The 16,534-nt window shown below is 40.5% G+C and overlaps 3 protein-coding genes across 4 annotated transcripts in view; all 3 read left to right on the top strand.

The window, feature by feature from the left end:
* Positions 1-145: 145 nt before the first annotated feature.
* Positions 146-2,495, top strand: LOC118413410 (E3 ubiquitin-protein ligase NEURL1-like). The gene is made up of 3 exons (XM_035816779.1): positions 146-338; positions 522-1,100; positions 1,659-2,495. The coding sequence occupies exons 1-3, from the start codon at positions 158-160 to the stop codon at positions 1,946-1,948; spliced, it is 1,050 nt and encodes a 349-aa protein (XP_035672672.1). The 5' UTR covers positions 146-157; the 3' UTR covers positions 1,949-2,495.
* Positions 2,496-3,125: 630 nt separating this feature from the next.
* On the top strand, positions 3,126-9,170 carry LOC118413403 (CMP-N-acetylneuraminate-poly-alpha-2,8-sialyltransferase-like). Of its 2 annotated transcripts, none has more exons than XM_035816767.1 (9): positions 3,126-3,318; positions 4,570-4,707; positions 5,542-5,910; positions 6,346-6,487; positions 6,667-6,779; positions 7,062-7,154; positions 7,595-7,686; positions 8,053-8,190; positions 8,724-9,170. In XM_035816767.1, exons 1-9 carry the CDS (start codon positions 3,275-3,277, stop codon positions 9,071-9,073), a joined length of 1,479 nt encoding a protein of 492 aa, XP_035672660.1. In that variant the 5' UTR covers positions 3,126-3,274; the 3' UTR covers positions 9,074-9,170. The 2 variants fall into 2 exon arrangements, with proteins under 2 accessions (XP_035672660.1, XP_035672659.1); XM_035816766.1 differs by having other exon boundaries at positions 3,127-3,318; positions 5,533-5,910.
* Positions 9,171-12,480: 3,310 nt separating this feature from the next.
* Positions 12,481-16,534, top strand: part of LOC118413405 (CMP-N-acetylneuraminate-poly-alpha-2,8-sialyltransferase-like) — a 5,871-nt gene continuing 1,817 nt past the window's right edge. The window contains exons 1-6 of the mRNA XM_035816769.1: positions 12,481-12,636; positions 13,215-13,616; positions 14,118-14,259; positions 15,207-15,319; positions 15,566-15,658; positions 16,443-16,534. Coding sequence (XP_035672662.1) covers positions 12,515-12,636; positions 13,215-13,616; positions 14,118-14,259; positions 15,207-15,319; positions 15,566-15,658; positions 16,443-16,534 — 964 coding nt within the window. The 5' untranslated portion in view covers positions 12,481-12,514. The remainder of the gene's footprint in view (positions 12,637-13,214; positions 13,617-14,117; positions 14,260-15,206; positions 15,320-15,565; positions 15,659-16,442) is intronic.

The raw sequence follows: 16,534 nt of genomic DNA, 5'->3' as shown, positions 1-16,534 counted from the left end.
GTGCTGTACGTAGTAGAACGAAAAGAAACTTGTCAGCATCCTTGGCAAATATCTCTATGTACAGGCCTGTCACATCTAACGTTGGAAATTTCAGGACGACACAAAGAGAACACATTACTTAACGCCCTTTCTCTTTGACAGATACTGGGCGCTTCCAATGATGGAGAAATACGCACAGAAGGACAACATGTTTTCTTTCTACCTTGCCGAGAAGGGCACAGTCCACTATTCAATCAACTTAGAGAACAAGGGGGTATTTCTGGAGGGGTTGGATGACACCAAGCCACTCTGGGCACTTGTTGACATCTTCGGCAAGACAGAGGAGATTTCAATTGTTGGTGAGTATGTGTGCATGTGTGTGTGTGTGCGTTTGGGTGTGTGTGCGCGTGACTGAGAGAGAGAGAGAGAGAGAGAGAGTGTTTGTGTGTGTGTGTTTGTGACCCATGGTGACTCTTTAAAAACTTAAAAGCTACGAAAAAGATTGTCATCAATTATCCTACACTCTCTTTGTAATCCTGCAGATGAAGAAGCAGCGAAAGAAGCGGTCGAGGCTTTCGAGAAGTCGGTGGGAAACCACAAGGGCGACGGAGACGATGATTCCGACCATTCCTCCCGCATCTCCTTCAACGACATGCGCGGGACCAACATCCGGTTGGAGGACAAACACAAGGTGGTGCGCCGGAAACGGAACACTTTCTGGAACAGCCTGGTCTTTACGTCACGACCCATGGTGACCAATGAGATGCTGTTCGTGGAAGTCCTGGAAGTGAACGCCCAGTACGCAGGCGCGATGGGGTTTGGCGTGACCGCGTGTGACCCCGCCAAGCTCGCCAGCGATACGGAAAAGACGGGTTTGCCGGACAATGCCGACATCTTGGTCATGAAACGGTCAGAACTCTCGGAATACTGGAAGCTGAGTAGAGAAATAAAAGTGCCATCTAGCGGAGACAAACTGAGCTTCATGATCACGGAGGAGGGCAATGTTCACTACGATGTGAACGGGGCAGGCTCCATCGTGCTATTGAACGTTGACCTTAACATTGGTCCATTGTGGGCACTGTTTGACGTGTACGGAAGCACGCAGGCTATCAGACTATTGGGTAAGTACAAATTATATTTACATCTCCATGTAGATGTTTTTGTGGTGTGCGTTTTACTATGCTTGCTTCTCACACTGATTAGACACGGGAAAACATTGAAAACTTGTCAATAACACTTTTTAAAACCTTACATCTGCTTGTAGATTACAGATTACTAGTTGCAGCTTGTAACTAAATTGTGAGATAACCTACGTCCAAATAAATAGTTCTGGAGTATCAAAGTACAGTACATATATGAAGCTGGTTTATTTACAAGGGTTAACCGCAAAACATACGTATTAATAGGTTTCTATTTGCTAAAGTGATGCAACAGGTGGTTCTTGGTCGAAAAGCGCACCTAGCGGACTACTCATAATTTACAACATGTGAATAGGGTTGATAGAGTCTCAGAAAGTTTGTACCAGAGACACAGAGATAAAACTAATGTTGCATGTGGCAAGCTGTTTAGCTCACGTGTATCCGAATAATGTGAAAACAGATGATTTTGTTCCTTAGTATCTTTCTCTTTCTTACCATATGTGGCGGTTTCTACATTATATGTTTTGAATTCCTCTCTAGGTGTCATGAAATGCGAAGACACCCTACGACAGGTGGAACATGCCGAGGAGGAAGATGACTTAGATGACGTCTTGATGGGAACGAAACCCAAACAGGCGGAGTTAGACCATGACACGGAGTGCTCCATGTGTTACAAGAAAGAACGACCGAAGGACAGTGTCGTGTATCCCTGCGCGCACGTCTGTCTGTGCCACCTGTGTGCCATCAAACTCAAGAAGTACATCCCCAAAGCGTACTGCCCTGTCTGTAGTTCACCAGTGAAAGAGGTCATCAGATTGCTCGCGTTCTGATGACGAACTACGTCAAAACTGAAGACGTGTGGCACCAGAACTGATGACGATTGTCCATGACGTTTTAAGCATTTCGGCATGACAACGCGAAACTGTTGCAGGCATAAAGATGACACAAATATTTTCTTATGGCGACAAAAAGATTTCATACAATGCAGTCTTTTATTCAGAAAAATAGTCTCTGTTTAAGTTGTGGTCTTCGTAAATCTACGAAAAGCTACCCAAGATACCAAGACCGTTATACGCAAAACATGACCTCTAGCGAAATATACATTGCAGGTTGTATCAATAAGCAAAGAAAGATATGTTTTCTTCACTGTTTTGAAGGGAAATATAATATGTATCTGCTTGCATTATATCGCAAGGTGTTACATTGTTGCGGTTCGATTACGTTGTAATAATTATTGTAGGTGACTAAGTTCTGTCAAAATGCTAGCTACCACGTTGTTGTTGTTGCATACTTGTACTTGTATCAAGTGACTTTTGGTGATTATTGAAGCTAAAGATTCCATGACATTGTACAGTTTCATAGATTATATGATTATACCATGACCACTTATGTTACATTAAAATAAGAAAACATATCATCTCTGTCTTTTCTTTGACCCAGAATGTGATATACTACATGTGATAGTTTACATTCATTGCTTTGTGGCCATTGAAATTTCCACTCCAAATAAAGGAGTGATATGATGTTCTTTCTTTTGTGAAGTCATAAGTAAAAAATATCGTTATGGGGAAGGCAGAGCTATGTTGATGTAGTTAATATTCTATCAGATGTTAGAATGGTTGGGTTGAAGAAATGGTTACGCTTTTCCCCGGCCCCCTAAACATCTGCTTCGAAATTAGCGGAAGAAGAGGGTGCGTCCAACCAACGTCATCGTTGCTATGGAAACGACCTGTGGACGAGACCAACTTCTGTCTTCTCGAAAAACGTGTTCTTTTAAGTTTTATTGGTCTAATTTTGCGGTAGCAACACAGGGGATTAAAACGCACCCCTTTGATTTTTCATGGCATATCCCATTTTGTGTGGGTAACTTGTTCAACCGGTTGGAGAACACGTAATACAATTCAATTATCTACATTCTGGCTCATTCATTCGAACAGGCCGTTCTGAAAAACGTAGACAAATCTTCTTCTCTCGCCTTTCTCTCTCGCTTAGACCACATCTCCGTATCTAGTTTCCTGAGCTATGACTTTCGTAAGTTCCTTTGACTGCGTGGTGACGTCTTAGGCCCCTTGAAGACGCTCGGTTTTCAACATTCTTCAAGGATTTCGTCCTAAATCTTCGGATCTTCGGTCGCCCCTGAGTTAACACGTTGGATTATGTCTGACTTGGTAGACGACTGCATTACCATTGTGATTTGCAGGTGAGATAATCATTGTCTTCCAACTATATTTTTTCTATTGAAGGTATATCCATTCTCTTTACAGTGTATTGGTTAGAGGTAATTTTATTGAATACACAATTTCATTTTCTAAAATGGTGGTCTAGACAGTTTATCGGGAACAATTGTTTATCAACCGGATTCGAGTTATTTACACCTAATTGCATACCTGTAACAACAGTATGTTAAACATGTGTTCAAATAAGGCGTAATTTGCAAGACAAGACAGTCAGAGGACACCCAGAAAAGTGTATGGACAGCACATACAAAATATGCGACAGACATACTAGTATGCTAACATTCTTGTCGTACACTAAAGGCTTCATAGGAGCAGCGCCTTATTCATTATAAATGGCAGTGACAAAAATGCATTAAAAAACAGAAGTTCACAGTTCAAAAGTAAATTCCAAGAAAAAGACGCCGCATATCAGCCATCTTACAGACAGACCAGGGCTATACAATTACAGACTAGATAAAGATACTTGTTTAGTACTCTGCGACGCCCCTCCCCCCTATGTAGACATGGTGAAACAACCAGAAGGACGAGTAGAACAGAAAGAAACAACATGCCGATGCCCGGGATCGAACCCGGGGCGGCAGATTACACAAATTGAACGTGCAAACCGTTCGGACAAAAGGCATAGTCACCCTCTCATTATTTATGTACTGTAGCAATAGGCGGAAGAAAGGTGATTGACATTTGTAAACGCTGCATGAGAATGTTTGCTAACATATCGACATCCCAAATACAAACATGCCTGCATTTAGAATGGCAATATGTCAGCCAACATTCTCATAGACCGTCTTGGTGAGTGGATGTCTGATAAATCAACTCAAAACTCAACATGTTCATCTTAGTTTACTGTGGTATTTGCAACGCCTAAGACTTAATCATTCAACCAGTAAATACTGGACTTTATTTTGGACTATATCAAATTTTGTACTGGGTTTTATTTTTTTCAAAGAGCCACGAAATGAAATAGCTATAGTCTGAAGAAAAGATAGGGCTGCACCTGCACCTGGGATTAACAAAGTCACGTTTGTCTCGCGAGAGTTGGTGCAACGTATGATGGGATCGTTTGGGACCACCATGCTCGAGACCGAGTCAATTAGTGACCTGGACCGGGGCAACATAAAATCATAGATCTTTCTTACAACATTGACTACATATGTTTTGCATATATCCATACTTTGCCTACTAATCGACGGGACGAATTTGGAACGTTTCTCCAGGGTTTCGGCACCGAGGATAATGAGGTTTCGAGCCTCGGGAGTTCTCGCCATCGCACTGCTGGGAGTGTACCTGGTCACGATCGCAATGGTGGGCTGTAACATCAGCTGGCTGGTTGGCATAGATTCTCACGGCAACAGGTGTGTATTCACTACAGCATCTTTGGTGGTTAGGGGCTTAGTCTATTTAGTAGGATCATAGTGGTTTGAGTTAAGACTACCCACGGGAAATAGACAATAATGTTATATTGACAAAGCTATCCATGGGGCTCAAAAGGTTCCTGTGAGAGCAATCTCTGCGTTTTGTGATAGTTATGGCCTTAATACGCTGTATTTTTTTTTGCAAAGTTAATGTAAAAATGAATCAAATGAATAACCAACAGAAAGGCGATGTAGTGAATAGCATTGGGGATCAAGAATGAGTCGTCTTGATTTGTGCATTTTGTTGTAAATCATATCAATATAATTTACATGGATAAAAAGTAAACGCCTTTTCATGCTTACATGGTCAGTATGAAGTTGGTCTGTTGAAGTGTTTTCTGTACTTAGTCTAGTATTTGAAAATTGTATATAAAGGGGACATTGGTCCTCTGCCGGACCCACTACGCCTGTGTACTTGGTGCACCGGCCGGCCTGTTTTCTGTCCTTTTCACTGCATTACCGCTGGCAAGCTGTCAGCTAAATATATCATTCCCCTCCTGCTGATTGGGGGAGTTACCAGCCAATCACGTTGCCTCTTAACCATAGGCGGTGCCGTGATTCGCTAGAGGTAGTTGAAAAGTTCGAAGGGCGAATCGCGGACTGGCACGCCGGGATCGGGCCTGAGAGGATGTTACAATCCAAACGCCACTGCGAAATGTCTGGACTCAATACTCACACATAGAAAAATGATCGTGATCAGCTTCGTCGGTATACATATGGGTAAAATCCTATTCCTTATTTCTTTACATCGTTTGGGTACAAAAGGGACGACAGGAGAAGCCTGAAGGCTAAGTGCGGCTGCAACTGTGGTGTCAAAGGATCCAGAAAATGTCCTCCTGACGTTTCTGCGAGAGACGTGAACAGCGCCACCCGGCGACATACTGCAGACGAGATCTCTCGCCTCATAGACGTCATACTCAAGGAAGGCATCAGGAGGGACCGCATACTCGAAGAAGCCGACGGAAAACTTCTCAACAATAGGAATTGTTCAGATACTAAGGAATCTAGTGATGAGAATTTTGGAATCTCCGACAAGGAATCGTCTACTGTAGAAAACAACAACAGTCCCTTGGTCCCGAAGGAAGTAATGAGCGCCTTCGAAGGAGAATGGAGAAAAAACGAGACGCTTTTTCAAGAAATGAAGTGAGTACATCTTTTTATTGTCACATTCAACACTTTGTAATAGACATATTACTGTAATTCGATTAAGAAATACGTGTAAGGAATCTGTTTCAATACATCAAGGGAGATATCTAGACTAAAGAAATTGTTTACACGGGGGAGGCCTTAAACTTTTACCTCAGACCACAATGCATCGCGGCTGCACATGCGCACAAGGAATCGTATTTCAAACTGCTGCAGGAAGGTGGTCTCTTGGGAATATCATAAAAATCTTTTTCCAGCTACGGCGGCAATGTTAGATTTTCCGGGGTTATCCAGGGTCATTGGCACCAAAATGAGGCTGCAGTTGGGCAATCTCCTTATATTGCCTCTTTTGCAGACATAAGCACGCTATCGTTGGGTATAAATCAGTTCGTTCGTTTTCAAGTTGTTTTCCTTTTAAAATTTATGTTTCAGGCGTGACTTGACAAGATGCTGTAAGGCAGAGTCGTCATTCATGACGAAACGGAACGTTAGAGTCGGAGAAATCGTACCGAACGTTCTCAACCCAAAACTGCCTCTGAAAATGACCAAAGACATCTACAGAAATTTGATAAAGGTAGGCTTTTTGAAGAAAAAAAGTATCATTTTGAATTACAGTAGCATAACAGAATAACAGTTAAACTAACATGTACACGTTGTGAGTCAATTCGCTCACATTTTCATAAGTGTATCCATTAGCCGAAAGTCGGTCAACTGTATACGTAGTTACAATTAGATGAATGTGTTCTCACACAGGACTGGCCTTTTAAAAACAAACGCTTCGATAAATGCGCAGTGGTAGGAAACAGCGGCATCTTGCGGGGAAGCTACTGTGGTGCATCCATCGACAGTGCAGATGCAGTATTCAGGTTAGCCAATTACTGTGTTTCAAAGTAACGAACAAATTAGCACCTGCAGTTCCTGACAACGTGGCTAGGGGAACGACACTACTCCCTGAGCCTAAAGGCTATAAACCATGTATACACTGTGATGTCCTTTTAAATCCGCAGTGTCTGGGCAAGGAGGTTAAAAAGTGTTGGTTTGAGGGCCATAATACAACTTTGCAAAAAAAAAATTAGAGCTAAGTGATTGATTGTGATCTAGCCTCAGAACAATCTTGTTTTGAAAGATAATAACGTTTTATCTTGCAGGTGTAATTTGCCACCGCTTGGCAAGAAGATCTATCAAGAGGACGCTGGGAAAAAATCAAGCTTCACCACTGCTCCATTGTCAATGCTGAAAACGTAAGTGGAAAAGTCCAAACGTTAGGTACTTCCAAGGCACAAAGATATACCTAACATGTTGCCATTCACATTCAGTGTAGTCCATGTACATAGGTATATTCTGTTGTCTGGGTAAACTCACAAATGCACAGGCTAGAAAGTCAATACATATTGTATCTAACGAGTTCAATTTGTTCTGCCTCCAGAACACCAACAGCCATGCATCAGTTAAATTTTGCATAATGTTCGTCACAACGACAAAACAATGACTCTATATGAGGTTTGGATGCAATTGTCAATCTTAATGATATTTGGGTATTATGCGTGTACCTGTACCTCTCTGCAACTGATTCAATATTATTAGATGGCAGCCGTACATGGCACAATCATGAAAATAATACTGAGTATCAGCAAGCCCGTTTGACATGAGCCTAGGCAATCGTTTGCAACAATCGTTTCAGGTATATTCAGATGCACAACGAGTCTGTGAGAGAGCAGTTTTTAAAGGACATGGAGCAATATAACGGTATTCTGCTAGCCAAGAAACCCAACAGTGAGTATCAATAACATTTCCCTTCATATAACTAGTAGTAGATTCAGTCACGTTTGGGGCCCCAGTTTTCATACTTCAGCAGCGACACCTAGCTGCAGTGATATGTAAATCCAATCAGAATCTAGACAATACATTATTAGTGTGTCCAGAACACAAGTCGGAAAAACGAGTACCGAGAAGACTTTATCGTTCGTCTTCCCTGGAAGGACCTACCCATAAACAATCCTTCCATAAGGTTTATAGTTATTATAGTTATGGCTAAATAATGCTGAAACAGACAGAAAGAACACGAAAAACACCTCAATTCAAGGAGGTGAACATAATTCACATCTTTATCTATCTAATAGTCTCTTGTCTGATTTGCAGATTACACCAAGTACATGATAGATTCTATCGCAGCTACCAGGGGTGAGGAGCTACAGATGGTGTACGAACATCCGCACCACTTCCTGCGTACCAACAACTACTGGAACAACCACGGCATTCCGAAGAAAATCACCTCAGGTTAGGTCAACTCTCATAATTATACCTATACTTAGCTTGAGACCGCCACATAAAAGTCCGTGCATCTAAAGATTAGATTTGACATCGTATGCATCATGAAGCTTGAATATTTTCTCTTAAAAACACCACACGGTACCATGCTGAGATACAGCATGTCTTTTTGTTAAAATGCCTATGAAATGACAGAAAATACTAGTTTTTGTTCTTTGTTTGAGTATACATAACAATGCGTAGTAGTCTAGAAGTCCACTGTACTCTGCTACTGCAGTGCACAATGCGTTGCCAATTGCATATCAAGAAGAGTAGGATATCCTAAAAAATCTTCCCTCAATGTATGAAACTGAATTAAGCAATCACTATTTTTTTTTAAATTCTCAATGAATATAATGTTGTAATAGGATGAAATGAATGAATAATGAACTGAATGTTACATATGTAAGTCTTAATCCTTCAAGATGCTCAGCTTTAAGATTTTCGGGGTCATTTTTTTTTTTAATTTCGTATTTTCTTTCTATAAATGTTCGGTTCTGCAGGTATCTACCTCCTCAGTTTGGCCCTGACGCGGTGTGACGAAGTCCACGTATATGGCTTCTGGCCCTTTCCTCGCGACCACAAGGGCAATGCGGTGGCTTACCACTACTACGAGGCACCGGTTTTTACCAAGGACTCGCACGACATGCCGCTGGAGTTCATGAGAATACGTCGTCTCCACCAAGATGGCGTCATCCAGGTTCACATGCGCTGTTCACGTGATGCGCCCGAGCAGTCACGTGATAGCAACCTGCATTCACGTGATCATGGCCAGCCTGATCTGAGTCGACCAATAAATGATCCGATCGGAGATTTAGTAAATTTGCAGAAAGAAAAGGAAGGATCAAGATGACAAAATGATTTATATACGAATTGAAATGTCTAAAGAAAGTTCAGTCGCAGGAGATTTTGACTAAAACGTTATCTAAAAAAACTGACACAGAACAAAATGCTAGACACTGCTTGGAAAAACTTAATAGAAAAGGAATAAAAGCATCAAGACTGCGTCTTTTTTTTTATCTAGTCTTTGATTTTCCCGACACAGAATTGTTTATCTACTTTACCAAGATTCAAGCCTTTTGCGTGATATCAGCATGATATTGTAAAATTACAATCTGACACACAAATGTACACAGATTGCAAAGTTCTAATGGTCCTACACTGTACATGTCCTGTATGATAATGTAGTCTCACGCTGTCTCTTATCATAGATCATCATGATAGTGTACATAACTGCATGGTGTATTTGAAGACATTTAAGGAAACGCCTCTTTAGTTTTAGAGCGAGCCGGGGAGAGGGGGGGGGGGGTATCTATAAACCATTGGCTTCCTTATAATTACATCAAAAGCTACCTGACACCATAAAGACAAGTCAGACCATATGTCACCAAGGACTCTTGACAGGCATTCGCACTTCGCACATGTGTGATCAGTTGTTGATCTCCAAGCAAATTCCTCCGGTGGCATAAAACAGTAACATAAGCTGGGGAAGGACTTCAGCCGGCAGAGGGATAAAATTGGCCACCGCGGTGGCTGAAGTCCTTCCCCAGCTTATGTTACTGTTTTATGCCACCGGAGGAATCTGCTTGGAGATTAATCAGTTGTCATCTAGGACACAACATGCATAACATGGGACCTCTGATGCAGTACCAAGATAACACGCACGCCCCATCGACATTGATATGCAAATGAAGTTTGAATTACGTCAGTTTATCGAATTACTGTCGAATAACAGAACTTGTTAAGTAATTTTATCTAAACAAATGGGCTGAGCATCTTCTCATCTAATATGTAGTTTGTCCTGATTTGCATAATCAATGTATTATATATAAATGTTCCTTTTCGCTTTACTTCCAAATGTCACAGAAGTTTCTTCCGTATCGGCACTTCACTTCATCGTCAATATTTTCGGCATAAATGCGCGCAGACAAACACACTCTGTTGAGCTAAGACGGCCCAGGCACGCTCGATTTGTGTCCGAGCTCAGGCGCGTGTTCCCTTGTCCAGCCGAATTCGAACGCGTGTTCTATGATGTTCCATTACGTAATTCGAACCGAACGCGCGTTCGAACCTGTAGTTATTTGCGACTTTTCAACGTTAACAGGCACCGTAAGGACCCTTTATCCTTGGTCGGTGTCTGTGCGGTCAAGTTATGACATTTACGGCTTAAGTCCCAGCTCAAAATAAGAGTACTGATCTTTTTTGTACTCAAGATTTACCTATTATCCCTTTCTTATCAAAATTGTCCGCGGCTATTTTGTTTAATCATTTTATGTTTTTGACTATGGTGCATTTTCAACGAAAAAATGGTCGTTTCTGATGTTTCCGCCCCAAAAAAAACAATATAATCCTAATTTAAAACAAAATAGCCGCGGATAAAAATGATAAGTTTAAGGTTGGCTTTCATCCTTTAGAATATCATAATTTAAAGTCTTGTTTCCAGCTGGGACTAGACTCATGAAATAAACAACACTTTTTTTAACCAAAATGTTTATTTCTAACCCAAAATCCGGCATGTACAAAAAAGAATCACAAGTATTCAATTTGTTTAAAGTAGTACTAAAACTGTGTGAAGTTTCATCGTAGTGCGACCGAGCAATCAAAAGTTACGATCGATGTATAGAATGCTACTTTATTCCAGGCAATGGGCCGTCTTAAGCCAACAGAGCAAGGCCAGTTGTCGATATCACAAAACGCATGATAACAAAATAAAGGTTTTCTTATCTCCATGAAAACTATTTCTGAAGGCACAGCGCCATTTCACATACTAGTACATTATAATCTAAGGCATGCACGCCCTCAGTCACTGTAATCATGTCGTGCAAATAATATTTCACTCCATATCATATCTCAACATCTTTAAAAATCAACGAAACGCCCAGTATATGATGCATACCTTGGTAAACCTTCTTCTTCAAGACTTGTTGTTGAAACGGAAACAATAAGTTGGTGATCTCTTCCTCCTTCTCGACATTGTTTCCAAGCCCACCGCAACGGATAGCAGGTTGCATGCTGGGACGGATTCGAGGGTACTTGGGGAGTTTGCCAGAGAACTGAATTGGCTTAGATGCTTATGGGGCTAATGGATATTCTATCACACAAAGTATAATACACGGCCTTACTCTTTCGAATTAGATATGTGTTGAAAAATAACACTCCGTTCTAAAGTTTTGGAGTCCTTTAACTTCCAAATACCCCAAGTAATAAATTGCCATGATCAACCAATATGGAATAAGTATATTTTCACCTTGTGTAAATTAGGTCCTCATTAGTGTATTATATATCTGATCTACCGATGTTACCGATGTAAAGTAGCAGACTAATCAAAACACATACATATATGGCAAGTATAACTCACAATTTTGAAGTTTGAGCTTTTCGTTGAAGTTCAATTTACGTGTTTAAAATGCCAGCACGCCTGGAATTGCAGCCTGGCTGACTGTCCATCATAATTAACAGCTAAACCAATGAGAGAATAGCAATTATCGGTTCAACCAATGAGGACTGCATGTCCTATTTGCATTGTTATGTCTTTTTGAGAGTGGGGCAGTAGAATCTGTCGTAGGAATTTCGCACAAAATCTCCATTTCAAAGAATGAGCCTGGTCGTCATGTAGGCTCAAAAATTGTTTTTGTCAAAGATTCAACGTACCTTGTTCTGGAGCAACAGCTTGTTTGTGATGACCAGCGGCAAAACGACCCCTACATGTAAGCCTACGCTAGTTGATACCCGGGGTTTTGGCTGCGACAGAGCAAAAGGTATAGTCATTGTTTTTGTCGAGTTTGTATGAGCGTATTTGTTTAGTAAAATCACAACATGATCTTCGATTTGCTCCCAATTTTGGGTGGCAGTCATTTTGCCACGAGTTTTTCTATGCTTAGTAACATCAACCATGTCTTGATGCAAGGATATGAGATTAAAACTCAGAAGGATTGATTTGGAATTTTTTGTTGAATGATTAAAAGTGGTAAATAGCCCCCTTCACAGAGATCAGAGCGCATGTGCGGCGACAGGAATTATATGTGATATGTCAAAGATAAAGGCCCACAAAAAGTAAACAAAACCCGTCTGGACGTTCTTATGCAAATCGAAACAATGGTTTAGACAGAGACTGTTTTCTTTTATGAGGCCTTTTCCTTTACCTAATCTTTTTTTTTTGGGGGGGGGGGGCGTTCTGGGCTCTATGAAGTATTCATACTGTCAAATTAACACCGTGCGATTTTTCATTTGTAACAGTTTCTCTTTACTGATTTTAAAAGCATCCTTGGACAGTTTTGGCCATTGATCGAGGGCAATGCGGTTTCGAATATACAACGTTGCAGTCAGCTTGCTTTTGGTAGCCTGCACTGGTACCATCATGCTGGTTGGACGAAAACCCGTTTGGCTGATTGACGTCTCAGATTCTCCCAACAGTCGGTATGTAACACTACTTTATGTCTACATTTGGTCAAAATAAGACCATTTTACAGTTGTTTCAAATTCCAATTTACAGTCCTGATACATTGTGGCCTTAGTTCAATGTCCATGATCCCTTCGCTGATAAATTCAGACTTGTCCAGACTGCTTTTAAGCACGCCAGAAGATCTTTTGTGACAAAAACGTCGCACAGACTTCTGAAGAAATTGATTGATCAACGAATGGATCTTGAACTATGACCTGCAGCTGGACCACAATTATCTATATCTCAGCACATGCGCACTCGGAACTGTGAGTTAGCTTATTGCCAGAAAGTTGATATCGCCGCCCGTCGATGTTGGTGTTATATTACCTACATAAGCACACACATGTCATCACTCAACAGGCAGTCTAAATTTATGACCAAATACTGACGTTATGTGCATGTCTGTAAGGTCACGTGGTTAAGGAATTGGTCATTCGTAACTGATGCAGGTCGCAAAACAGACAGTCGAAAATTCTATGAACATTTCTGTGTTGTTTTTGATCCAGCTTAGCTCTTTACCATCGTTTGGTTTTCTTTATATTTCACGACCCAGTGTGGAAAGAAGCCTAGAGGGGAATACCGGAGGCGATTGTCACGTAGCAGACCTTGGGGCGATTCTCCCAGGAGTTTTCAAAAAAGAAAAGACTTTAGAAGACACGGAGGCAGAGATTATTCGCCCCGTTCACACAATATCTAAGGAACACCTTTACAACACTTCAGAGGATGGGTCATATAGAGAAACCACGGCTCATGATCGAACAGGCAGAGATCTCCATCAAGATGACTCGCCAGAAAATAACTGTTCAGTTAAACTGCGACCCCGGAAGCTTGGCATTGTCGGAACAGCTGCAGGTTCGACTGTAGTACGGATCAACAGGTCTAAAGATCTCGTTGAAGTCATGCGTGCCTTTAAGGGGACATGGAAGGAAAATAAGGAGCTTTCTAAGCAGATAAGGTGAGTACATGTAGTAGACAATGTGTCCCTTTTGCGCATCACTTGATCAATTTCTTAAACATACATAGTCTTTGTTGCCACGAAGACATTAAGTTTTACATCGATGAAGTTTAAATACCCAGGTAATAACAAACGCTGAATAGCTGTTACTCAAGCAACTGGATATGATTTTAGAAACGGTCAGACGTTTTAGATAACACTCGCTATCTTTCGTCAGTGACACTGAAGAGATCTTGTTAAAGATCTCCTAACTAATAATTGATATGCAAAGAGGAACCAACGGAAAGCCAAGTTGATAGTAACTTGATGCAAATGAGTTAATTAGCTCCTGTTTTTTTTAGTTCCAGGATCTAGCGATTTGTCGCGGTGGTTATGGGCGTTAAATGACGAAATAAAGAAAGATCACGAATATTGTCAGAAATGTCTCACAGTTTCAAAAGTCATATTCAGTAGCTTGATTAATTGATATTTGGACATGTCTTGTTTTGTTTCCGTCAATAGGGATGAGTTGGCAGGGTGTTGTGATGTGGAGTCGTCCGTCATGACAAAGAGGAACGTCAAAGTTGGAGACCAGCTACCGAACGTTCTCAACCGCAAACTTCCTCTGAAAATAACCAGGGACATCTACAGAGTCTTACCAAAGGTACGTGGTATACGAGTTAACCATTATTATGATATGATAGCAAAATTGTAATCTTACATTGTCATTCACAATTTTATTCTTTGACTTTATTCTTTTTCTTCTTCTCAATTTCAAACAAAATTCATTTAACTTCTTTATATTTGTAAATTATGAATTGTATTTTTTTTACTAGTATTACTTGTAATATAACTCTTGTTTCATCAAAGTACCTCAATCATGTTATGATTTTATTGTATATTTTTTCTTATCAAATTTTGTTCAATTTGATTATATTAAGTAAACATTTCATACTTTGAGACTTTGTGACTTTTTAGTTTTGAGACTTTGAGACTTTTTGATACTATTTAGTTTCTGAGCTGTGGTGCTCACAAAAATCCTTGTAGGCTTCTGCTCTCTCCCTATATATTTTTCTTTTCTGTACATTGGTTTGTTTTTAATTGATGTAATTGATACGAATAGATTAATCACAATAAATCACCAATTGCAACATACGCGAGATCACAGTTATATATATATATATATATAGTCAACCAACTCAGCTCAGTTCACCAGCAACTGAATACAAATCACTCAATTCAAGCAACTGTTCAAATCTATTTGATTCCTTGCATTACCATTGTCTTGTAAAGAAGTCTTTGAGTACGAATTCAAATTCAATCTCCACAACTGGATAAAAACGGAGATTTGCTTCTGAACGTTTCGAGTGATATCCATTCCTCTCATACTCTTCTTCAGCGTCACTAGAAGGAACTGGTAGAAACAATTCAATACAATACATTTAGTAGAGAACTCGGATAAACATGTATGGATCGTATGCAAATGTCAACCCAGAGTATGACGCTTAGCCATTTCTTCGGTGTTCTCGAGATTCGATGACCCACTATATATCCTTGAACAGGCGACTTTCAAGAAAAAGGAAGGATTCATTTGTGACTTTTCCCCCACAGGAGTCTCCCTTTAGGAATAAACATTACCAGAAGTGTGCGGTAGTGGGAAACAGTGGTATATTGCGCGGAAGCCGGTGTGGAACATCCATCGACAGTGCTGACGCCGTGTTCAGGTGATTTTAGAGCGGCCTACCTATCTGAACCATTTTTATGCAAACAAGGAACTAATTTACATGTATTTGATACAAAAATTACAAATTTATGGTAAATGATGGCAACTTGTGGTATGTCTTAGTTGAAAGTAAAAAATACCATGCATAAATTATGCAAATATATAAGTCATTTGCATAGAATAAATGTCATAAAGGTATAAGGTTGTCAATATTTAAATCACTAGTTCATTAATCTTTTTGCGTCAGGTGCAACTTGCCACCACTGCAGAAACAGATCTACAAGAACGATGCTGGGGTAAAATCGACCTACACCACGGCCCCCATATCCATGCTGAAATTGTAAGTGGTACAGTCCACCATATACAATACCGTCTGATATTGATATTGTATTGTATGGTGTAATATGATATCGATATTGTGATCTGTGTACACATAGTGAAATGTGTACATGAACAAGCATAGAATATAATGAATGTGAAGTTTACCTCAATGTAACAGCTCAATTACCTGAAAATCTTACCTTGTAAACTGAGGATATATTTTGTTCGTTTTTTGATACTAAGTAACCGTCGCTCATGATCAGCTAGTACAATTAGTCAACACTTTCTGTTTATCATTAAGAGACTCCACATGTAGCCGCCAGATATTACTCAAACCCTTAAGTTTGATGACCTTCCTTCCGTTCTCATTGATAAAAGCTTGGTGTAAATCTATATCATAATTTTGATACACAGCTTGGTAAAGGTGGGTTCACACTTGCATGCGTATATATTTAAGGCCATATGAGGCGCGCATGGGAGTATTTGCCTCCACCAGGCCCCACAGGTCGTTGGAAAAATAATAGAAATTGGACAACCGTAAACAGGTAACATGTCAGACGAGTTAGCTGGGTCGGTAACCATACTTCTCGATAGCTAAATCATCTGGCATGTTATGTATCTATATTTGTACTATTTTCCCCCGGCCTGTGGGGCCAGCAGGTAGCTACAAAGAGCTTCATACGCACCTCAAACGGACATAAATATATAAGCATGTGTGACCCCACCTTTACCAAGCTGTGTATCAAAACGTTGAAGGTTGACAACATGTATTGGTCGCCGATTGTTGCACATGTACTTTACAGGTACATGCAAATGAAGGACAATTCTGTGAGAGAGAAGTTTCTGAAAGACATGGCGTCGTACCGAGGAATCCTGTCACTAAAGAAACCCAACA

Source organism: Branchiostoma floridae, chromosome 4, assembly GCF_000003815.2.
Source record: "Branchiostoma floridae strain S238N-H82 chromosome 4, Bfl_VNyyK, whole genome shotgun sequence".
Lineage (NCBI taxonomy): Eukaryota > Metazoa > Chordata > Leptocardii > Amphioxiformes > Branchiostomatidae > Branchiostoma > Branchiostoma floridae.
The sequence above is the reverse complement of the archived record's forward strand: the minus strand, read 5'-3'. Positions and strand labels throughout refer to the sequence as shown.